Below are 24,660 nucleotides of genomic sequence, written 5' to 3' on the forward strand. Positions count from 1 at the left end.
GTCGGTAATTAAAAGTATACCAAACTTGCCATTCAAAAGTCATATATTTCCAGTGTTTATTAAAACCAACAAAACCCAGCTCTATGATGTCTATAGGAAACAAAACAAAACTACACAGAGAAATTGAAAGTAAATAACTAACCAAATACTGAGCAGGCAAAATTTTAATATATAAAAGAAGCATTATTAGAGGGGGAAAGAGGCTTGCTCACTGTATAATAAAATACACAATTTACTAAGGAGATATAACTGCCTTAAATTTGTATGCCTCCAATAATATAGCCTTAAAATATAAAAAGGAAAATGAGGGCACAGTCACTGACTTCATAATGTCATTTCTGAAGATGAAAATACAAATGTTAAAGTGCTTTGTAACACAGGATATCTATCATTTCTTCTTCTCTAATATTCTGCTTTCTGACAATTTTCCCCAGGAACCTGTATCAGAAATGGAGCATGACTAATAAATATTCTAACATGTGGAACAGGGTAAATGGAGGCTTGGTTGAAAGCAATGAGGATTCACCACCACATGGGAATAAGGAACTAATAATCAGGCTCATATGGTGGCAGAAGAGTTGGTTAAACCATTAGCCATTGTTACTTGGGACTCCAATCCACAGTCCAGAAAGGCTGGAACTTTAGGCAACTTGGCAATAAAGTGCAAGAAAATTAAAGTACATTAAAATATTTCAGATGCCATTAGTGAAAGAATATTAAAGACAAAGTCTAGGATAAAGTGAGCCTTCCTGAAAGAAGGAAATAAACAGGCAAATGTACAGCCTTTAAAAAGAGGAATATGTTGCTTATAGCCAAGAATGAGAGAGCCAAGGGCCAGATAATCATGTGCTTTGTGGTATGGAAGATGCTGCAAAATTTGCTTTACCCTGTTTTTAAAGCTGTCTGGGGAAATATGGACTCCTGGTAGTTGGAATAAAGATACCGGGGAGGAGTCCTAAGAGTCTGGCCACCCCTCCAAATCTTACCTCTCCCTTAGGATAGCGGTAGCGGTATTTATCTTGGTCTCGCAGTGCAAATTCTTCGGGGTAGTGTTCTTGGATTTCTTCATAGGTCATCTCCTCACAGACACCCTGAGAAAAATTATTTGGGGACAAAAGTTTTCACAAATTGAAATCTCCATAGCCTTTACCATAGTTCTGAGGCCAATGATTGTGGAACATTAGCACACAAGCACCTGGGTTTCTGCTAACACACCTCTAGGTTTGGGTCTGCTGTCTTGTTGTTGTTCAGTCACTAGTCGAGTCCAACTATTTGCAACTCCATGAACTGCAGCACACCAGGCTTCCCTGTTGTTCACTATCTTCTGGAGTTTGCTCAAACTCAAGTCCACTGACTTGATGATGCTATTCAACCATCTCATCACCCCACCAATCAACCCCTGCTCCTCCTGCCCTCAATCCTTCCCAACATCAGAGTGTTTTCCAATGAGTCAGCTCTTCAAATCAGGTGGCCAAAAGTATTGGAGCTTCAGCTTCAGCATCAGTCCTTCCAATGAATATTCAGGACTGATTTCCTTTAGGATTGACTGGTTAGATCTCCTTGCTTTCCAAGAGATTTTCAAGAGTCATCTCCAGCACCACAATTTGAAAGCATCAGTTCTTCAGCACTCAGTCTTCTTTCACATCCATACATGACTACTGGAAGAACCATAGCTTTGACTATATGCACTTTGTTGGCAAAGTGATGCCTGGTTTTTAATACACTGTCTATGTTTGTCATAACTTTTCTTCCAAGGAGCAAGTGTCTTTTAATTTCGTGGCTGCAGTCACTGTCTACAGTGATTTTGAAGCCCAAGAAAATAAAGTCTGTCACTCTTTCCACCTTTTCTCATCCATTTTCCATGAAGTGACGGGACCAGATGCCATGATCTTAATTTTTGAATGCTGAATTTTAAGCCAGCTTTTTCACCTTTCTCTTTAACCCTCCTCAAGAGGCTCTTTAGTTCCTCTTTCTGTCATTCAGTTCAGTTCAGTCGCTCAGTCGTGTCCGACTCTGCGATCCCATGAATCGCAGCATGCCAGGCCTCCCTGTTCATCACCAACTCCCGGAGTTCACTCAGACTCACATCCATCAAGTCCATGATGCCATCCAGCCATCTCATCCTAGGTTGTCCCTTTCTCCATCTGCCCCCAATCCCTCCCAGCATCAGAGTCTTTTCCAATGAGTCAACTCTTCGCATGAGGTGGCCAAAGTACTGGAGCTTCAGCTTTAGCATCATTCCTTCCAAAGAAATCCCAGGGTCGATCTCCTTCAGAATGGACTGGTTGGATCTCCTTGCAGTCCAAGGGACTCTCATGAGTCTTCTCCAACACCACAGTTCAAAAGCATCAATTCTTTGGTGCTCAGCCTTCTTCACAGTCCAACTCTCAGAGTGGTATCATCTGCATATCTGAGATTGTTGATATTTCTCCCAGCAATCTTGATTCCAGCTTGTGCTTCATCCAGCCTGGCATTTTGCATGGTGTACTCTGCATATAAGTTAAAGAAGCAGGGTAACAATATACAGCCTTGACGTACTCTTTTCCCAATTTTGAACCATTCCATTGCTCCATGTCCAGTTCTAACTATTGTTTCTTGGCATTCATACAGGTTTCTCAAGAGACAAGTAGGTGGTCTGATATTCCCGTCTCTTGAAGAATTTTCCACAGTTTGTTGTGATCCACAGTCAAAGGCTTTTGCATAGTCAATGAAGCAGAAATAGATGTTTTTCTGGAATTCCCTTGCTTTTTCTACAGTCCAACAGATGTCGGCAATATGATCTCTGGTTTCTCTGCCCATTCTAAACCCAGGTTGTACATCTGGAAGTTCTCGATTCACATACTGTTGAAGTCCAGCTTGAAGGATTTTGAGCATTACCCTGCTAACATGTGACATGAGCGCAATTGTATGGTAGTTCCTTTGGTATTGCCCTTTCTTGAGATTGGAATGAAAACTGACCTTTTCCAATCCTGTGGCTACTGCTGAATTTTCCAAATTTGCTGACATACTGAGTGCAGCACTTTAACAGCATCATCTTTTAGGATTTGAAATAGCTCAACTGGAATTCCATCCCCTCCACTAGATTTGTTGGTAGTGATGTTTCCTAAGGCCCACTTGACTTCACACTCCAGGATGTCTGGCTCTAGGTGAGTGACCACATCATTGTGGTTATCTGCATCATTAAGACCTTTTTTGTATAGTTCTTCTTTGTATACTTGCCACCTCTTCCTCCTGGTGGGCTATAGTCCATGGAGTTGCAAAGAGTTGGACACAACTGAGCAACTAACACTTTCACTACTTCACTTTACTGCTCCTATGGAAGGAGACAATACATTCTATTTGTTGTCTGGTGTATGTGTATATGTGTGCACAAGATATGTAGCTGTGCGGATGTGAGAATGAGTGCATGTGCATAGGTGTGTTCAGGCTGAGTGCATGGTGGGTATCTGTGGTGTTTCTCTATGATTATCCTAACAGGTTTATAGGTGTACATTGTACATATATGTGTATTTTTATAAATTTGTGGGTTTAAGAATTTGTGACTGTGTTTGTGTGTGTGTGTAGCTTGCTCATGATGTGTATTTTTGGCATGTTTAAGGTCCTATGCTATTGGTTGTGCATTTGTGTCAGCATATATATGTAAGTATATATATAAGTGTGAGTATGTGTATGTATATAAAGGATGTCTTATCATCTAAGAATGTGTGTGCATAGGTGTCTTTGTGGTCTGTCTTTTCATGTGAGTCTCAGTGTGTCTGTAGTGTGTGTGTCTCTGAAATGTGCATATCTATAAATATATGTGTGAGTATCTATGTGCCTATGTCTGAGGTCTGTGTGAATCTTTGGTAATATGGTTGAGGCTGTATGTCTGTACTGGTAGTGTGTCCATGGTATGCCTCTATGTGTCTATGTGATGTAAATATATGCAAAGATTGCATGTGTATCTACAGTGAATGTGATATGTACCTCTAGGTGTGTCTGTCTGTAGTGTGTGTGTGTGTGTGTGTGTGTGTGTGTGTGCATGAATGGTGCACATATGATTGGTAGATATGTCTGAGAGGAAACCTGTGTTTGACTAGTTGGTCTATGTGTCTGTGAAATGTATATCTGTGAGTGTAAACATACCTGTGGTGGATGTCTGTGACTGTGTACACAAGTGCATGTGTAGGTACATATCTGAAACAGGGCTTTTCAATGTTATCACATTTCCCATCCCTCCTGCCTACACTTCTTCTCCAGGACCTCTGACAGATAAAGAAATAGGTATCCACAGACCTCTCTCAGAAGGCAAGAATTAGCAAATTCCTCAGTTTCACAGTGGTCCTTGGGGATATACACTCTCCTCACCCAAAGAAGGAGTTAAGGGCTCTTAAAGAATGAGTTTTCACTAAGAAATCCACAGAAGTGAGGTGTCTGTTGGTAGAGGTGGGATCGATGTTGAGTTTATAAGATTCCCTTCTAGTCTGATAGATTCCAATTAGACCTTCCTGTAGTGAAGCAATGGGCTCTGGTTGTCTTTTGAGCTACCAACCAGGCTTTCCTTAGGAGTTAGGTTCACCCCTGCCCCAACCTACAAGAAGATAGGCAGTGCCAAACCTGCATCTGACACTGCCCATGGGAGAAAGTGCACTCTATATCCACAAAGTCCTTCCAGATTGGCTTTGACTTTCTATTCTGAGGCATGCTGGGAATCTGTTGCCTGTGGAAGTGACCACTAATTCTTTACTGACTTAAAGAAAATCACCTAACTTCTTTGAATTTTATTTTCCTCATCTGCAAAATGAGGGTAATTATAACTATCTCACAACAGTATTTTGAATATTAGAGATAATATATGTAAAAAAGACTAGTACAGAATGTACAAGACACATTTAAAAAACAATCAATGGAATATATTACTATAATTAATATTGTTTAGATTATATAGTAATTTAAATAGATCGATTTAATCTAATGTTATTAGATTAATATATATATAATTATTAATACAGTATTGGTAATGGAAATAAACCAGAAACTTAAACATCATTCTAAATTCTTCCTCCTTCTTGACCCATCTCTCATAGCTAACTTCTGAGATTCTAATCCTTAAATTTCTCTCAAATTTATTCCTCTTTATTCTCTCTCCATCTCCACTGCTATAACCTTAGTAGATCTATACACATACACAATTCCCTCTTTGCTTATGCTGCTTTCTCTGCATGATTCCTGATCCTCTCTACTTGGCTCACTGTTACTCAACTCTCAGGTTTTAAGTAGGCATCCAGATCATGGCTGGGTCAGATGCCTTGCCCCAGCATCTGTGTGCCCACATTCTAGTCTATCAGAGTCTGCACCACACATGCTGTTTTGTATTCCTCTGACTACCCTATGTTTTTCTGAAACTTCAATGAAGACAGAAACCAATTTCTCTCTCTAGCACCATTCTAGAGTCTGAAATGGAGTAGGGATCCAATAAATGCTTATACCACATATGTGCCAGAAACAAACAATAACTGAACTATTATGATGGAAAGTTGTCTCACATGTATTTTATAATAATATATGTGATATGTATAACAATGTTGTATATCCCTTTTCTAAATACGTGTGTCTCTATACATCTATAGTTGAATATATATGTTATTATGTATGCACACACATACTTCCTTTATTTATCTAGCAGGCAATCAGGTTAACCTACCTACACAGAAGTTATCTACATCTGTGGTGAAGCTTTTACTTTAGTATTTAACAATCATAATCTGTGGGCTGCTACCTGATGTAAATGTGTCTAGAGTGCAGGTGAGACAATGGAGAGGAAATATCTTCTTAAAGAGCTCATAGAAAAACCTGACTCTGAAGAGAGACTGCGATGTCATGAGGGTCAGATGAAATATTCACTAAGTTTTTCCTTCTTCATTTCATCTCCAATACACATCTGGTTCATCACACCCTCACTTCTTGCCTAGACTAATGCAGTCATCTCCATACTGGTATGCATTCTCATTCTGGCCCCTTCCCACCTAGTCTCCAGACATGATCATGATGGAGTCATGGGTGGAGTCTTCACAGCATGGTCTTTAAGAAAATGTGAGTCACATTCAGCCCACTCCTCCTTTTGGCGAGGGAGGTAAATTTTTTTTAAAATAATTTTTAGTTGGAAGATAATTGTTTTACAATGTTGTATTGACTTCTGCTATACAACAAAGTGAATCAGCTTTAAGTATACATATATCCCCTCCCTCTTGAGCCTCCTTCCCATCCCCCACCCACTTCCTCTAGTTTATCACAGGGGACCAATCTGAGTTTCCTGTACTATACAGCAGCTTCCCACTAGTCATCTATTTTGCACATGGTAGCCCACTCCTTCTTGACTTAGACCACATCAATGTTTTCCCATTTTTAGGGTACCATCCAAATCCCTCAATATGGACTATAAAGCCCTATAAACTCTCTTCTTTTCCAACCTCATCTCCCTTCTCTCCAGACCTTACAATCACTATCTCAGACTCTCTGCTATTTTCCCTCAGTTCCCTGAACATGCCATGCTCTATTATCACCTTTGGGCTTTCACGTGAACTGTTCCCTATTCCTTGAACTAAAATTATTCCCTTACCCCAGTCCATTTTGCCTGCTTCTAGGAAATTTTCCTTCTAAATCTACCACTGTCTTGTCAAGAATATCCTCACCTTCTGGGACTCTATAGATCCTTGTATTTCCCCTCTCACAAACTTTTGTTGCATGCAATGCAATGTCTTATTCACTGTCTAACTTCGGGCTCCATGAGAGTGAAGACCTTGTCTATTCTGGACTTCACTGGATCCCCAAGGCACAGAACAGTGTTTAGCGCAAGAAAAGTTTGTTGAATTAATTAGGTTCTGCATATGAGCCAGAGCAAAGGCAACCCAGGGGATAAGTCTAGAGTCACCACCCACCAGGGAATCCATCCCCCTCCATCTCACCGCATCAATCTCATTCAGGGCCTTCCATTGCTCATAGGGAACGCCTAAGGCTTCAGCTGTCTGGATAGTCCTCTTCATGTGGCTCGTCCACACCTTCAGTGAGCTGATACCCTGGGACTGAATGAAATTGGCCAGGGCATAGGCATACTGAGGAGTGGGGGTGCAAAGGAGGAGAGGATGGGAGAAAGAGAGATGAAAGAAGACAAAGTCGCCATGAGAATAAATTTAGATCTACCACAAATAATGGAGTGATAATGAACGAGGAGTAGAGTTTAAATGTTTCCAATTTACAAAAATCATATTCTTGCCCACATGACTAAGGGCCAAGGGAATAGAAAAGAATATGTGTATTTATATGTGTATATGTGCATATGTGTGTGTTGTGTTCACTGAAGCTTGTTCATAGAACCTCCTACTTGGTTATTCATTCATTCAAACAGCTCACTTCTAACATTTGTGGGCCTGGGACAAAAGTACAAATGGAAGCACTCCACTTATAGTTCACCTCTCTTCTTTTCCCATTTCTGCTCCATCCTGTACTCCTAGGCATCTTAAGTATATGCTTATGGATAATCCAGTCTCAGGAACAAATTCTGTCTATACCCTATCTCCACCAATCCCCATGACATACAAACAGTGACCCCTTGGCCATTCCTTTTCCTAGGTGTGAAAAATTTTGTGACATGTCCTGTTCTCACGTGAACAGACTCTGGGACAGGCTCCATATAGCTACTGGAAGCAGACTCTGGGCAGGAAATTCTAGGATTCTGGGTACTCTGAGTGTGGTCTGGAAGTGTATGTGGGTGGGATGTGGGGGACATTTCTCTTTGACCTTGTGAAAGGTCATTGCTTGAGCAGGGGACCTGGTACTAAGATTCTAAGGGCATTCAAATATTTACTGAGTATGTGTGGCCATGTGCTGGGTGCTGGGGTGGCAAGTTCTCAAGACACAGCCTGGTGCACTGGGATTACACAGAGGGATGGTATGGGGAGGGAGATGGGAGGGGGGTTCAGGATGGGGAACACATGTACACCCATGGTGGATTCATGTTGATGTATGGCAAAACCAATACAATATTGCAAAGTAGCCTCCAATTAAAATAAGTAAATATATATATATATGTATATATATATGAAGACACAGCCTATCCAGTGAGGGAAACAGTGACAGCACCAAAAAGAACCACTTAGGTTTGTGGAAGTGCATATGAGCAACTGATTCACTCTTCTTCTGCAGATAAGCATGTTTTTATTCACAGATGATGTGTGAGGAACATCTGCACAAATGTACAGATACAGGCACATGTTTTTATGTACAAATACAGGCATTGTGTCCACACATTCTAATTATGGATTATGAGTCAACAGTCAGTGTGCTCTGGTGGAAGGAGTCCTGATTGGGAGACAAGTGATGGGGTTTAATCTACCTCACCTCCCTCACAGGGTCCCTTGGGGCCTGGGGCATATCTTGGGCCCACCCTGGCTTTGTATTTCCTAACTGTAACATGCAAACAGCATTAGCTCACTCAGCCTGGTCTTTCTGAGTGTTACATTACATAGTAGACGGGGAGCCACCAGAGTACTCTCTGCTACATAGTGAGAGCTACTGTGCTTGATTGTGGATGACAGTTGATGGGAAAATACTTTGGAAACCATGCATGTTGCACTGTGCTCTTTAGCATGAAAGTTGGAGCCAGGCACGTGCATGTACATGTACACCTTTCTGTTTAAGGAGGCATGTTGTATGAAGATGGCCATGTGTCCAAACTGGGTGCTTAGTTGTATGGGCAAGGCCATGGACAGCCCCAACCAAGAGACCTCTGGCTGTAGGTGGTGCCACAGGCTTGGATGGCATCTCTATGGCCTCTGACTCTGCTCTGAGGAGTGAGAGAGGTAATAGTCAGAAGTCAGAGTCCACCTTCGGGGAAGGCGATAGCACCCCACTCCAGTACTTTTGCCTGGAAAATCCCATGGACAGAGGAGCCTGGTGGGCTGCAGTCCATGGGGTCGCTAAGAGTTGGACACAACTGAGCGACTTCACTTTCACTTTTCACTTTCATGCACTGGAGAAGGAAATGGCAACCCACTCCAGTGTTCTTGCCTGGAGAATCCCAGGGACAGGGGAGCCTGGTGGGCTGCTGTCTATGGGGTCGCACAGAGTTGGACACGACTGAAGCGACTTAGCAGCAGCAGCAGCAGCAGAGTCCACCTTGAGAGGATACTGCCAGTCTGAAAGTAACAGAAAAGGAGCCAGAAGGACTGAGGCTTCTTGTATGATGACTTGCCTGCAACACTGCCAGCTCTGCAGTGGGGGAGGCTGAGGGGCAAGCAGGAAGGCCTGGTTTTCAGTTCTGGCTCTGTCCTTTACTGAATGCGTGACCAGAGGCCACTTTCTGTTCCTGTCTGGGCCTCAGCCTCCTCTTCCATAAATCAATGATGGTAATGCCAACCCCACAGAGTTGTGAAGATTAAATGAGGCCACACATGTGGAAGATGGTGCCATGAATGTGCAGAGGTGTCCAATAAAAGAGGGAGCTCCTTCCCTCCTGCACCTCATTTCCCTCTTATCCCACCCCAAGTCATCCTCCTAGCAAGAACAATACTTATGTTAACAAGCCTAGTGAAAGTGAAAATGTTAGTCACTCAGTTGTGTCCATCTCTGTGACGCCATGGACTGTAGCCAGCCAGGCTTCTCTGTCCATGGAATTCTCCAGGCAAGAATACTGGAGTGGGTTTCCATTCCCTTCTCCAGGGGATCTTCCCAACCCAGGGAGTGAACCTGGGTCTCCTGCACTGCAGACAAATTCTTTATCATCTTAGCCACCCGGAAAGCCCCTTTAACAAGCCCTGGGAGAGGGCCAAATGCAGGAAAATGTGTCTCTTTATTTGGGCAGCATGTATAACATGCAGGTCATTATTCTTGACTAGAAAGAAGAGACTCCCACCATCAGCTTCCCTGATAGCTCAGTTTGTAAAGAATCCGCCTGCAATGCAGGAGACCCCAGTTCAATTCCTGGGTCAAGAAGATCCGCTGGAGAAGGGATAGGCTACCCACTCCAGTATTCTGGCTTGGAGAATTCCATGGACTGTATAGTCCGTGGGGTCTCAAAGAGTTGGACACAACTGAGCGACTTTCACTCACTCACTCAGAAAAGAGACTCCCACCATGAAGGTCAGAGATGGGCCAGAACTGGGGGGTATGGAGCCCAAGCGACCTGCCTGGGAGGGCAAGAGAGGGCAGGGGAGGGCTTTCTGGATCAGCCCGTGGAGCAGGAGATGGGTCCTGGAAAGTGTGGAGAAGGGAGGGCAGGAAAGAAGTGGTGACTGGTGGGGGACAAGAGTCAACTCTATGATGACCTGCAGTGGGGGTTTGGGAGCATAGCATCAGCCCTGAGTAATGCAGGAAAAGATGGATTCAAGTGTGGGGCTCTTCAGGGCAGCTGTCTGTGCAAAGGATGGTCACCAGCTGACAGAAAGGACAGAGGAGGGCAGCCTCCATGGCAGAAACTGCACAAATGAAGACACAGAGTTATGAGAAAAATGAGGGGACCAGTTAGGCAGGAGAGACAGTACTTATTTTAATGGGGTTGGAGGAGCAAGTGGTCTGGGAAGGCCTGGTGTGCCAGGACCAAAGCATCAGAGTTGCTGGTGGCACATGGAAGCCATACAAAGATGGGTCAAGACTGAGTGGCTAATGGGGTGGAAGAGCAGGAGTGGCCAGAACCTGCTTTTACCTTGTCACTGAGTCCCTCCACCCTCAGGACCCAGTCAGCAGCCACCCCACCAACTTGTGGCCCACTTGAACCAGCCCAGTCAATGTTTCAGAATGCATGGGGCCTTCCCTACCTGCTTGCCTCGAGCTGAGAGGCCAGAGTCACCTCCAATGCGGCCTCTGAGGTTGAGTTCACTCTCACCATGCCGGCATAGGTAGATGGAGCGGGGTGTGACGTGAATGTTCATGAGATAGTAGACTGTGCGGCTCTGGATATGGTCCTGCACACGATTCACCATGTAGCGTGTGCCCACGTCGAAGATCTTGATGTAGGACAGGTGGCTGGGCCAGTCCAAGCAGGAGCTGATGTTGGAGAGGCTGATCCCAAGAGAAAGCCCCAACCACACAGCCTGCCTTCAAGCCTACTCCATAACACAGCTCTCACTTACCTTTCCTCTAGTTTTGCCTTGTGCATAGCTGTTCTAGAAACTTGTTCCTGGCCACCCTGAGGCGCTCACTGCTTGCTACCATCTCCCTTTGTCTCCTTTCCTCAGTCTCAGTTTGAGCCAGACTGTTTTTTTACTTTCACTCATTACACTCCATGCATCTAATATTCTCTCTTCTGTGGTTCACACTGCTGACGTACTGAGAGAGAAACAGTAATTCTCCAACAGTCAAGCAGGAAGCAAATTCAAGTGGCCTATGAGATGTTGGAAGCAGTCAGGGACAGGCAGTCAGGTACAGGGTATGGTCACTGTTCTTTCAGGTCTGAGGGTCAGAGCATCTGCTGTCATGCTTACAAATATGCTTTAAAAATATCTGAAATAGCTGGAGATCTCTTCATGTCACTAAAGAACTCTGGCAAGGGTGGGCCCTTTAAATTATCCAGCTCTTCTAATACATTTTAAAATAGAACTCACCTAATATTCTAATATAAACATCTATTGCATAAAGCAAAAAAAAAAAAAAAAAGCAGCTGCCAACTGTGCCTGACTGCCTGTCCCTGACTGCCTGCATCTCATAGGCCATTTGCATTTGCTGAGCATTTCATGTGTGTGTGTGTGTGTGTGTGTGTGTGTGTGTGTGTGTGTGTGCATCTGGCAGGGGTGGGAGGTTTCAAACTGCATAAATCCTCATAGCCATCCTAGGAAGTGGAGACTATAATCTCTGTTTTATAGGTGAGGAAACTGAAACACAGAAAGAGGAAGTAATTTGCCTGATGTCAAACTCTTCAACCTATGACTCTTAGAGCCTAGGTAGAAAATGTCTGATATCACCTTGTTGTCTTATTCCTGGCACTAGGTTCTGAGTGGGACTAGGATAAATTCCAAATTCCTTAGCTTATTCTGACATTCTAGGTGCCTTCATACCTTGGCTGTGGTTGGCCTCACCTCAGTGTCCCATGTCCATGCTCATAACTTTAATTTCAGCCTTAATGCTTTTGCTGAAATATTATCTGTACTTCTCTTTTTATTCAGACTTAACTAGACCTTTACAAGGTACTGTTATCTTTCCCTGAAAAGATGTTCTTTCCCTGGTTTCCAAAGCTGAGCTCCTATGCATCTATCCTCCAAGAGTCAGAATATTCACTCTCTCTAAGAAGATTTTTTTAAGCCCAGGATCATGTGAATCATTTAGAGGTAGTTCACATCAAAACTATGACATTTTCTATTTCTTCTTGGCATACCCCCACCATTTATACTTTAAAATAAAAATTATCAGTTCAGTTCAGTTGCTAAGTCTTGGGCTCTTTGCAATAACATGGACTGCAGCATACCAGGCCTCCCAGTCCATCACCAACTCCCAGAATTTACCCAAACTCATGTCCATCAAGTCAGTGATGCCATCCAACCATCTCATCCTCTGTTATCCACTTCTCCTCCTGCCTTCAATCTTTCCCAGGAACAGGGTATTTTTTAATGAGTGCATTCTTCACATCAGGTGACCAAAGTATTGGAGATTCAGCTTCAGCATCAATGAACATTCAGGACTGATTTTCTTCAGGTTTGACTGGTTGGATCTCCTTGCAGTCCAAGGGACTCTCAAGAGTTCTTCAGCACCACAACTCAAAAAACATCAATTCTTTGGTGCACAGTTGTCCTTATAGTCCAACTCTCACATGACTATTGGAAAAACTATAGCTTTGACTAGATGGATCTTTGTCGTCAAAGTAATGTCTCTGCTTTTTAATATGCTATCTAGGTTCAGTTCAGTCGCTCAGTCATGTCTGACTCTTTGCGACCCCATGAATCGCAGCACGCCAGGCCTCCCTGTTCATCACCATCTCCCGGAGTTCACTCAGACTCACATCCATCGAGTCCGTGATGCCATCCAGCCATCTCAGCCTTGGTCGTCTCCTTTCTCCTGCCCCCAATCCCTCCCAGCATTCAGAGTCTTTTCCAGTGAGTCAACTCTTCTCATGAGGTGGCCATAGTACTGGAGTTTCAGCTTTAGCATCATTCCTTCCAAAGAAATCCCAGGGCTGATCTCCTTCAGAATGGACTGGTTGGATCTCCTTGCAGTCCAAGGGACTCTCAAGAGTCTTCTCCAACACCACAGTTCAAAAGCATCAGTTCTTCGGTGCTCAGCTTTCTTCACAGTCCAACTCTCACATCCATACATGACCACAGGAAAAACCATAGCCTTGACTAGACGGACCTTAGTTGGCAAAGTAATGTCTCTGCTTTTGAATATACTATCTAGGTTGGTCATAACTTTTCTTCCAAGGAGTAAGCGTCTTTTAATTTCATGGCTGCAGTCACCATCTGCAGTGATTCTGGAACCCCCAAAAATAAAGTCTGACACTGTTTTCACTGTTTCCCCATCTATTTGCCATGAAGTGATGGGACCAGATGCCATGATCTTCATTTTCTGAATGTTGAGCTTTAAGCCAACTTTTTCGCTCTCCTCTTTCACTTTCATCAAGAGGCTTTTTAGGTCCTATTCACTTTCTGCCATAAGGGTGGTGTCATTTACATATCTGAGGTTATTGATATTTCTCCTGGCGATCTTGATTCCAGCTTGTGCTTCTTCCAGTCCAGCGTTTCTCATGATGTACTCTGCATATAAGTTAAATAAGCAGGGTGACAATATACAGCCTTGATGTACTCCTTTTCCTATTTGGAACCAGTCTGTTGTTCCATGTCCAGTTCTAACTGTTGCTTCCTGACCTGCATGCAGATTTCTCAAGAGGCAGGTCAGGTGGTCTGGGATTCCCATCTCTTTCAGAATTTTCCACAGTTTATTGTGATCCACACAGACAAAGGCTTTGGCATAGTCAATAAAGAAGAAATAGCGGTTTTTCTGGAACTCTCTTGCTTTTTCCATGATCCAGGGGATGTTGGCAATTTGATCTCTGGTTCCTCTGCTTTTTCTAAAACCAGCTTGAACGTCAGGGGTTTCACGGTTCACTTATTGCTGAAGCCTGGCTTGGAGAATTTTGAGCATTACTTTACTAGCATGTGAGATGAGTGCAATCATGCAGTTGTTTAAGCATTCTTTGGCATTGCCTTTCTTTGGGATTGGAATGAAAATGGACCTTTTCCAGTCCTGTGGTCACTGCTGAGTTTTCCAAATTTGTTGGCATATTGAATGTAGCACTTTCACAGCATCATCTTTCAGGATTTGAAACAGCTCCACTGGAATTCCATCACCTCCACTAGCTTTGTTCGTAGTGATGCTTTCTAAGGCCCACTTGACTTCACATTCCAAGATGTCTGGCTCTAGATTAGTGATCACACCATCATGACTATCTGGGTCGTGAAGATCTTTTTTGTACAGTTCTTCTGTGTATTCTTGCCACCTCTTCTTAATATCTTCTGCTTCTGTTAGGTCCATATCATTTCTGTCCTTTATCGAGCCCATCTTTGCATGAAATGTTCCCTTGGTATCTCTAATTTTCTTGAAGAGATCTCTAGTCTTGCCCATTGTGTTCTTTTCCTCTATTTGTTTGCATTGATCGCTGAAGAAGGCTTTCTTATCTCTTCTTGCTATTCTTTGGAACTCTGCATTTAGATGCCTATATCTTTCCTTTTCTCCTTTTCTTTTTGCCTCTCTTCTCTTCACAGCTATTTGTAAGGCCTCCCCCGACAGCCATTTTGCTTTTTTGCATTTCTTTTCCATGGGGATGGTCTTGATCCCTGTCTCCTGCACAATGTCATGAATTTCATTCCATAGTTCATCAGGCACTCTATCAGATCTAGGCCCTTAAATCTATTTCTCACTTCCACTGTATAATCATAAGGGATTTGATTTAGGTCATACCTGAATGGTCTAGCAGTTTTCCCTACTTTCTTCAATTTAAGTCTGAATTTGGTAATAAGGAGTTCATGATCTGAGCCACAGTCAGCTCCTGGTCTTGTTTTTGTTGACTGTATACAGCTTCTCCATCTTTGGCTGCATAGAATATAATCAATGTGATTTCAGTGTTGACCATCTGGTGATGTCCATGTGTAGAGTCTTCTCTTGTGTTGTTGGAAGAGGGTGTTTGCTATGACCAGTGCATTTTCTTGGCAAAACTCTATTAGTCTTTGCCCTGCTTCATTCCGCATTCCAAGGCCAAATTTGCCTGTTACTTCAGGTGTTTTTTGACTTTCTACTTTTGCATTCTAGTCCCCTATAATGAAAAGGACATCTTTTTAGGGTGTTAGTTCTAAAAGGTCTTGTAGGTCTTTATAAAACTGTTCAACTTCAGCTTCTTCAGCATTACTGGTTGGGGCATAAACTAGGATAACTGTGATATTGAATGGTTTGCCTTGGAGACGAACAGAGATCATTCTGTCATTTTTGAGATTGCATCCAAGTACTGCATTTCAGACTCTTTTGTTGACCATGATGGCTACTCCATTTCTTCTGAGGGATTCTAGGTTGGGCATAGCTTTTCTTCCAAGAAACAAGTTTCTTTTAATGTCATGGCTGCAGTCACCATCTGCAGTGATTTTGTAGCCCAATAAAATCTGTCACTGTTTCCATTGTTTCCCCATCTATTTACCATGAAGTGGTGGGAGTGGATGCCATGATCTGAATGCTGAGCTTTAAGTCAACTTTTCACTCTCCTCTTTCACTTTCATCAAGAGGTTCTTTAGTTCTTCTTTGCCTTCTGCTGTAAGGGTGGTGTTTTCTGAATATCTGAGGTTATTGATATTTCTCCCAGCAATCTTGATTCCAGCTTGTGCTTCACCCAGCCTGGCATTTCGCATAATGTACTCTGCATATAAGTTAAATAAGCAAGGTGACAATATACAGCCTTGATATACTCCTTTTCAGAAATGGAACCAGTCCATTGTTCCATGTCTGGTTCTAACTGTTGTTTCTTGACCTGCATACAGATTTCTGAGGAGACAGGTAAGGTGGCTTGGTATTCCGAATTCTTTAAGCATTTTCCAGAGTTTATTGTAATCCACATGGTCAAAGGCTTTGATGTAGTCAATAAAGCAGGAGTAGATGCTTTTCTGGAACTCTCTTGATTTTTCTCTGATCCAGGAGATGTTGGCAATTTGATCTCTGGTTCCACTGCCTTTTCTAAATCCACCTTGAACATCTGGAAGTTCACAGTTCACATGCTGTTAAAGCCTCACTTGGAGAATTTTGAGCATTACTTTGCTAGTGTGTGAGATGAGTGGAATTGCGTGGTAGTTTTTGGCATTGCCTTTCTTTGTGATTAGAGTGAAAACTGACCTTTTCCACTCCTGTGGTCACCGCTGAGTTTTCCAAATTTGCTGGCATATTGAGTGCAGCACGTTAACAACACTGTCTTTTAGGAAATGAAATTGCTCAGCTGAAATTGTAGCACCTCTACTAGCTTTGTTTGTAGTGATGCTTCCTAAGGTCCGCTTGACTTCAGACTCCAGGATGTCTAGCTCTAGGTGTGATCACACCATCGTTGTTATCTGGGTCATTAGGATCTTTTTTGTATGGTTCTTCTTTGTATTCTTGCCACCTCTTCTTAATATCTCCTGCTTCTGTTAGGTCCATATCATTTCTGTCCTTTATTGTGCTCATCTTTGCATGAAATGTTCCCTTGGTATCTCTAATTTTCTTGAAGAGATCTCTAGTCTTTCCCATTCTATTGTTTTCCTCTATTTCTTTGCATTGATCACTGAGGAAGTCTTTCTTATCTTTCCTTGCTATTCTTTGGAACTCTGCATTAAGATGGGTATGTCTTTCCTTTTCTCCTTTGCCTTTAGCTTCTCTTCTTTTCTTAGCTATTTGTAAGATCTCCTCAGAGTACATTTTTGCCTTTTTGCATTTATTTTTGTTGGGGATGGTCTTAATCACTGCCTCCTGTACAATGTCATGAACCTCCATCCATAGTTCTTCAGACACCCTATCAGATCTAACCCCTTGTATATGTTTGTCACTTCCACTCTACAATTGTGAGGGATTTGATTTAGGTCATACCTGAATGGTCTAGTGGTTTTCCCTACTTTCTTCGATTTAGGTCTCAATTTGGCAATAAGGAGTTCATGATCTTAGCCACAGTCAACTCCAGTCTTGTTTTTGCTGACTGTGTAGAGCTTCTCCATCTTTGGCTGCAAAGAATATAATCAATCTGATTTCGGTGTTGACCATCTGGTGATGTCCATGTGTAGCATTGTCTCTTGTTTTGTTGGAAAAAAGGTGTTTGCTATGACCAGTGCATTCTCTTGGCAAAATTTGTTAGCCTTTTCCCTGCTTCATTTTGTACTCTAATGCTAAACTTGCCTGTTACTCCAGGTATCTCGACTTCCTGCTTTTGCATTCCAGTTCCCTATGATGAAAAGGACATCTCTTTTTGGTGTTAATTCTAGAAGGTCTTGTAGGTCATCATAGAACCACTCAACTTCAGCTTCTTCAGCATTAGTGGCTGGGGCACAGACTTGGATTACTGTGATGTTGAATGGTTTGCCTTGGAAATGAACAGAGATCATTCTGTCGTTTTTGAGATTGCACCCAAGTACTGCATTTCGGACTCTTTTGTTGACTTTGAGGGTTATTTCATTTCTTCTAAGGGATTGTTGCACCTAGTAGTAGAAATAATTGTCATCTGAATTAAATTGACCCATTCCAATCTATTCCTATTCACTGATTCCTAAAATATCAATGTTCACTCTTGCTGTCTCCTATTTGACCACTTCCAATTTACCTTGATTCATGACCTAATATTCCAGATTCCTGTGCAATATTCTTTATAGCATCAGACTTTACTTCCATCACCAGTCACACCCACATCTGAGCATTGTTTTTGCTTTGGCTCCATCTCTTCATTCTTTCTGAGGTTATTTCTCCATTCTTCTCCAGTAGCATATTGGGCACCTACCGACTTGGTGAGTTTATCTTTCAGTGTCACGTCTTTTTGCCTTTTCATACTGTTCATGGGGTTCTCAAAACAGGAATACTGAAGTGTATTGTCATTTCCTTCTCCTGTGGACCACGTTTTGTCTGTATTCTTCACCATGGCTTGTCCGTCTTGTGTGGCCCTACATGGCGTAGCTCATATTTTCATTGAGCTAGACAAGGCTGTGGTCCGTGTGATCAGTTTTTTTAGCTTTCTGTGCTTGTGGTTTTCATTCTGTCTGCCATCTGATGAATAAGTATAAGAGGCTTATGGAAGCTTCCTGATGGGAGAGACATCTTTATACTAAAAATTATAAGCTATATTGTAATAGAGGAGGTTCTACTGAGTTCTGGTTAGATCTTTTCTGTTTTCACTACCTTGATGCTGTTTTTGAAATATTGTGTTGGCCAGAAAGTTCATTCAGAAAAACCCAAACAAACTTTCTGGCCAACCCAATACAAAGTATCAAAGCTTTCAAGATTGTCTTTTTTTTATTTCTAATTTTTGGTAGCCTCTTCCTTGCTGGTGCCCTAATTACTTGGTAAACATGCTCTTCCAGGTCTTTTCCTCCAAGTTGGACTGAATCCCCTCTTCTGTGTTCCCCCACCCCACTTGCTTTACCATCCCCAAATTCTGGCCAGCTGCATATTCATTGTCTTCTTCAACCAAGTGGTCATTCTATTAGAGCAGATAGCCTATCCCTCTTTGGATTCTTAGTGCACAACTAGGTTTGGACCTTGATGCATGGATTGTAAATGTCTGTTGATGGAAAAATGATTAGATAAAGCCAACTTTCATAATCAGTTATCTTCAGACCTGAACTGATTCATGAAACACTGAGCACATCCAGAAGTGTAGACTAAAGGCTAGAGCTTTCTCAATGCTGTTCTTTCACTTCAGCGCTCCTCCTTCAAACTTCTCATATAGTGCCTTTGTGGAAATTTGCAAAACTTTCCCTGACTCCAGCACAGATGCCTTGATGAGAAAAGCAATTGTACCCTTGACCTGACACAGTGAACAATATTCACAATCATACATAAGGTCATGTGACACTTTTTATGATATAGGTATGTGGGAGGGGATAACCATGATGGAAGTTTGAAGATAAGAATTTGAGTATATATTCTGCTACTGAATCATTGTGTGGCCTCAGGTAAGTCCTTGCCCTGCTCTATGTTTGTTTCCCCATCTAAGAAGTGAAGCAGTAACAATGTTCACCTTGGGGATTTTGGTTGGACAAAGCTGGAAGGATGTTCTTTAAACTTCTTAGAGTGGTGATGACTATTAGCAGCCTCCTTATACTTTCTACTTGAGGCCCAGAGGGTCTGAGTGACCAGGGTCTCTTCTCATCACAACCTATTTTGAAAGAAAGTGAGCTTCTGGGAACACCTTATGTCTAAAGCTAACATTTTCCCTGTACTTCCAGCTAACATCTCTCCAATCTTTAGTTGGTATTATGAATGAAAGTTTCATATTTTTCATGTATCTTCTCATATATCAAAGCTCTATGGAAGCTACTGAAAGATACAACCTACTTTTCTTGCCCTTATTTACACCCCCTATAGACACCACAGCCCAAAGAATTCAAATACATAGTGACTGAAAAAGGTACATGTGCATTGTGAAAAAAGACATGATTAAGAGACAGAATGTGTGATTAAAATCCTAGCTTTATGTGGTAGAAGATTGAGCAAGCTCAAGCTCCCTAAGATGCAATTTCCTCTTCTTGAAAATTTGTGATCATAAGACCTATTTTAGCCTCCTTAACTGGAGTGCCAAGGGCATTCAATGAAACAAACCAAAAAAAAAAAAAAAAGGTGAACACTTTTGGAAACTGAAGTGTCATCCATATGTGAATAATACTTTTGAGAACACAGTAGTAACAACCATAGGGGAGAGGCATTTTACTCCAGAGACCAGGGTCCTAATATGTCCATACTGTTCAGTAAAACATTACTTCAATCCCTTTGTGAACACCTTACAAATCAAAGAATCACCATGTCGTGGATAATTAGAGCTGGGAGGGCCCTTGAAGACAGATCAAGTGTAGCTCCCTGATGTTACTAATAAACTTGAGGCCCAGAGGGGGAAGGCATTTCTTCAGGTCCTATAAGACATCAAAACCAGGCTAAGAATCCAGACCTATACTTTGTGGTGCTGGGTTCTTACCTATCCAGTTCATCATCCAAGGGTTGGTAGTTGACCTCATAGCACTCTATTCTCTTTAGAAAATCTTCCAGAACCTTTTCACGATCACAGTCTATATAATCAGGACTGCCAAGTTTCACTTGCTGGAAGAAGGGAGAAAGAACCATGGGAGACAGAGATTCTGACAGTGCCCTTGGGAAGAGCTCTTAGAGTTCACTGAGTACAATATCCCTCATCATAAAGATGAGGAGACTGAGACTTAGAGAGGGGCCTTGCTGAAGTTTATAAAATCAGACAGTTGAAGAGAATCTGAACAGTATAACCCTTCATTCCTTATCTGTGTGCTCAAACAAGGTCTGTTATATTATATTCAGTTCTAGAGTACACAGTTTAAGATAATGATTTATAAGTGGACTGGAAATTGTGTTGTGAGAAATGGTTGAAGAAGAGGAACAGAAGATCTTAACCAGGGGTCATAATGGCTTACATGTATCGAGTGTTTACTGGGATAACTTAGCATATGTTGGCTTTAGATTTCTGAAGGGCTGGCATCTTCTAATCCCTTAGGATCTAACTTCTTTACCCATATCTACATCTCAGTGAATGGTATTATCATCTACTTAAGTCAGTTGAGTTCAGTCACTCAGTCATGTCTGACTGTTTGTGACCCCATGGATTGCAGTATGCCAGGCCTCCCTGTCCATCACCAACTTCTGGCGTTTACTCAAACTCATGTCCACTGAGTCGGTGATGCCATCCAGCCATCTCATCCTCTGTCGTTCCCTTCTCCTCCTGCCTTCAATCTTTTCCAGCATCAGGGTCTTTTCAAATGACTCAGTTCTTTGCATAAGTATTGAAGTTTCAGCTTCAGCATCAGTCCTTCCAATGAATTTTCAGGACTGATTTCCTCTAGGATGGACTGGTTGAATATCCTTGCTGTCCAAGGGATTCTCAAGCGTCTTCTCCAACACCACAGTTCGAAAACACAAATTCTTCGGTGCTCAGCATTCTTTATAGTCCAACTCTCACATCCACACATGACTACTGGAAAAACCATAGCTTTGACTAGATGGACTTTGTCAGCAAAGTAATGTCTCTACTTTTTAATATGCTCTTTAGGTTGGGCATAGTTTTTCTTCCAAGGAGCAAATGTCTTTTAATGTCATGGCTGCAGTCACCATCTGCAGTGATTTTGGAGCCCAAGAAAATAAAGTCTGTCACTGTTTCCATTGTTTCCCCATCTATTTGCCATGAAGTGATGCGAGTGGATGCCATGATCTTAGTTTTCTGAATGTTGAGTTTTAACCCCAAATTTTCACTTTCTTCTTTCACTTTCATCAAGAGGCTTTTTAGTTCTTCTTTGCTTTCTGCCATAGGCATGGCATCATCTGCATATCTGGGGTTATTGATATTTCTCCCAGCAATCTTGATTCCAGCTTGTGCTTCATCCAGCTCAGCATTTCTCATGATGTACTCTGCATAGAAGTTAAATAAACAGGGTGACAATATACAGCCTTGACCTACTCCTTTCCTGATTCCAGCAACTCCACTAGCTTTGTTCATAGTGATGCTTTCTAAGGCCCACTTGACTTCACATTCCAGGATGTCTGGCTCTAGGTGAGTGGTCACACCATCATGGTTATCTGGGTCAGAAAGATCTTTTTTGTATAGTTCTTCTGTGTATCCTTGCCACCTCTTCTTAATATCTTCTGCTTCTGTTAGGTCCATACCATTTCTGTCCTTTATTGAGCCCATCTTTGCATGAAATGTTCCCTTGGTATCCCTAATTTCTTGAAAAGATCTCTAGTCTTTCCCATTCTGTTGTTTTCCTCTATTTCTTTGCATTGATCACTGAGGAAGGCTCTCTTATCTCTCCTTGCTCTTCTTTGGAACTCTGCATACAATTGGATATATCTTTCCTTTTCTCATTTGCCTTTCACTTCTGAGCCTTAAATGAATCTGAGAATCATACTAGATGTGTCTCTTTCTATCACCCCCACCTCTTAGAAGGTATATACCTTCTATATACCTCACTATATCTTCTAAATATCTCCCCAAATGACCTCCATTCTCTCTTCCTTGGATGCTCACTCTATCTTTGTGACAAGTTACTCTGTTTACAGTTTACTTTCCCTTACTAGTAGCAAGAAGTATAGTTCTAATGTGCACACCTGAATATGGAATTCCTCTACTTGAAACCCTTCACTATTTCCTCATGTCTTTTAGGATAAAGTATGAAATATTTCGGGTTTGCAGGTGGCGCTAGTGGTTAAAAACCCACCTCCCATGCAGGAGACATAAGAGGCTCAGGTTCGATCCCTGGATCAGGAAGATACCCTGGAGAAGGACATGGCAACCCACCCCAGTATTCTTGCCTGGAGATTCCCCATAGACACAAGAGACTGGTGAGCTACAGTCCATAGGGTTGCAAAATATTGAACATGACTAAAGCAATTTAGCATGCATGTATGAAATATTTTAGCAGGTGACACATGGCTTGTTTTGATTGTGCCCTGAATGATTTCTTCATCCTCATCTCCCATTGCTCTTCTAGTCCTACACACACTTTGCTTTAACCAATCTAAGCTATTTCTAGTTCCCCCAAGGCGCCATATTTAGTATATGCCATTCCTTTATTTTCCATTCTTTACCTGCCAAATACCTATTCATTCTTCAAGATGCAGGTCAGCTGTTATCTTGAAGAAGAAGCCTTCTTATGCAAGGTTAGTTCCTCAACAGCCTTCCACAGCATCCTTTGTTCGTTTATCTCAGCACTGATCTCACAGAGTTACATCTCTTATGTTGTCAGTCTCCCTCACTAGAGTGTGAGTTCAAGGCTGGACTCTCCTTTAGCTATTTCTGTCTCTTATACCCCAAGTGGTTCAGTCCAGGTATATGGATACAATTTATGTTTAATCAACAAACGGATGGACAGGTGGATGGATGAAAAGGAAAGAGAGGATTTGGACATATTCTATGCCTCAAGAGGCAAAAATAGGACCAATCAGTGGAGATTACAGGGAGTCAGATTTCAGCTTGATTGGACTGCATTTAATGAAGGCAGTGAGCCTCATAATTGGAGGTACAAAAAAGAAAATTTAGACAAACCTTTAGCTAAGATTTCAAGTTTCTGATGAAACATTGAAGGAGGTGATCTTTAAGGTCTTCTCTGTCCCCAAGATACAGTAATTTGATGAAATAGGAAACAATAAAATGTGGTGAGTGTTCTAACTCTAGACCACATACCTGGAATCTAAGAGCAGTGATAAATTTGATACAAACTGTGGGGCAGAAAAAAGAGCTTTCAAGACAGATAGACAGACCTGAGGTTCACCCCCAGTTCTTTCTCTTCCCAGCTGTATAAACTCTTGGCAACTTACTGCTTCCCTTGGAACATTAGTTTCCTCTCTCCAGTACTAAGAAGAATTTCACAGAATCATTGTATGACAGGATGGTGAAGGAATACTTTCTATAGGAAGTGGGAGGAGAAGCTAATGGAAAAATACCTCCTTTAACTACAGAGACATTTCTAGGCATGATCCAAATCTGAGAAAAAATAAGAAGGAAAGAAAAGGTGACTGGTACTCCTTACCCTGATGTTTTCTGCAATGACTTCAGGGTCATTACAAATGGACTCAATGAAAAAGACCTATAAGAGAAACAAAAGAGAGATTTCAGCAAGGAATTATGTTTGGCATGAGCTAAACATAACTTGACTTCTTCTCAATGACTCTGAATCATCTTTAGAGGCAGCTCTTTAAAAAAAAAATATATATATATATATAAATTTATTTATTTTAATTGGGAGCTAATTACTTTACAATATTGTATTGGTTTTGCCATACATCAACATGATCTGCCATGGGTGTACATGTGTTTCCCATCCTGAACCCCCCTTCCACCTTCCTCCCCGTACCATCCCTCTGGGTCATCCCAATGCACCAGCCCCGAGCATCCTGTGTCATGCATCGAAACTGGACTGGCAAGTTGTTTCACATATGATATTATACATGTTTCAATGCCACTCTCCCAAATCATCCCACCCTTGCCCTTGCCCACAGAGTCCAAAAGACTGTTCTACACATCTGTGTCTCTTTTCTGTCTCTCATACAGGGTTATCATTACCATCTTTATGAATTCCATAAATATGCATTAGTATAGTGCATTGGTGTTTTTCTTTCTGGCTTACTTCACTCTGTATAACAAACTCCAGTTTCATCCACCTCATTAGAACTGATTCAAATGTATTCTTTTTAATGGCTGAATAATACTCCATTGTGTATATGTACCACTGCTTTCTTATCCACTCGTCTGCTGATGGACATCTAGGTTGCTTCCATTTCCTGGCTATTATAGAGAGTGCTGCGATGAACACTGGGGTACACATGTCTCTTTCAGTTCTGGTTTCCTCGGTGTGTATGCCCAGCAGTGGGATTGCTGGGTCATATGGCAGTTCTATTTGCAATTTTTTAAGGAATCTCCACACTGTTCTCCATAGTAGTTGTACCAGTTTGCATTCCCACAAACAGTGTAAGATGGTT

At 42.0% G+C, this 24,660-nt stretch overlaps 1 protein-coding gene across 6 annotated transcripts in view; it reads right to left on the bottom strand.

Moving 5' to 3' along the window:
• Window positions 1-24,660, bottom strand: part of PFKFB1 (6-phosphofructo-2-kinase/fructose-2,6-biphosphatase 1) — a 136,023-nt gene that overhangs the window by 7,851 nt on the left and 103,512 nt on the right. For 4 of the 6 annotated variants that reach the window (XM_015104880.3, XM_060407821.1, XM_012106622.4 and 1 more), the window contains 5 exons: window positions 23,712-23,768; window positions 20,141-20,262; window positions 10,791-11,034; window positions 6,945-7,091; window positions 987-1,091 (listed from right to left, as the gene is read on the bottom strand). In XM_015104880.3, coding sequence (XP_014960366.1) covers window positions 987-1,091; window positions 6,945-7,091; window positions 10,791-11,034; window positions 20,141-20,262; window positions 23,712-23,768 — 675 coding nt within the window. The remainder of the gene's footprint in view (window positions 1-986; window positions 1,092-6,944; window positions 7,092-10,790; window positions 11,035-20,140; window positions 20,263-23,711; window positions 23,769-24,660) is intronic. The other 2 variants (XM_027963337.2, XM_042242105.1) reach the window with 1 other exon arrangement.

This window comes from Ovis aries, chromosome X, assembly GCF_016772045.2.
Source record: "Ovis aries strain OAR_USU_Benz2616 breed Rambouillet chromosome X, ARS-UI_Ramb_v3.0, whole genome shotgun sequence".
Classification (NCBI taxonomy): domain Eukaryota; kingdom Metazoa; phylum Chordata; class Mammalia; order Artiodactyla; family Bovidae; genus Ovis; species Ovis aries.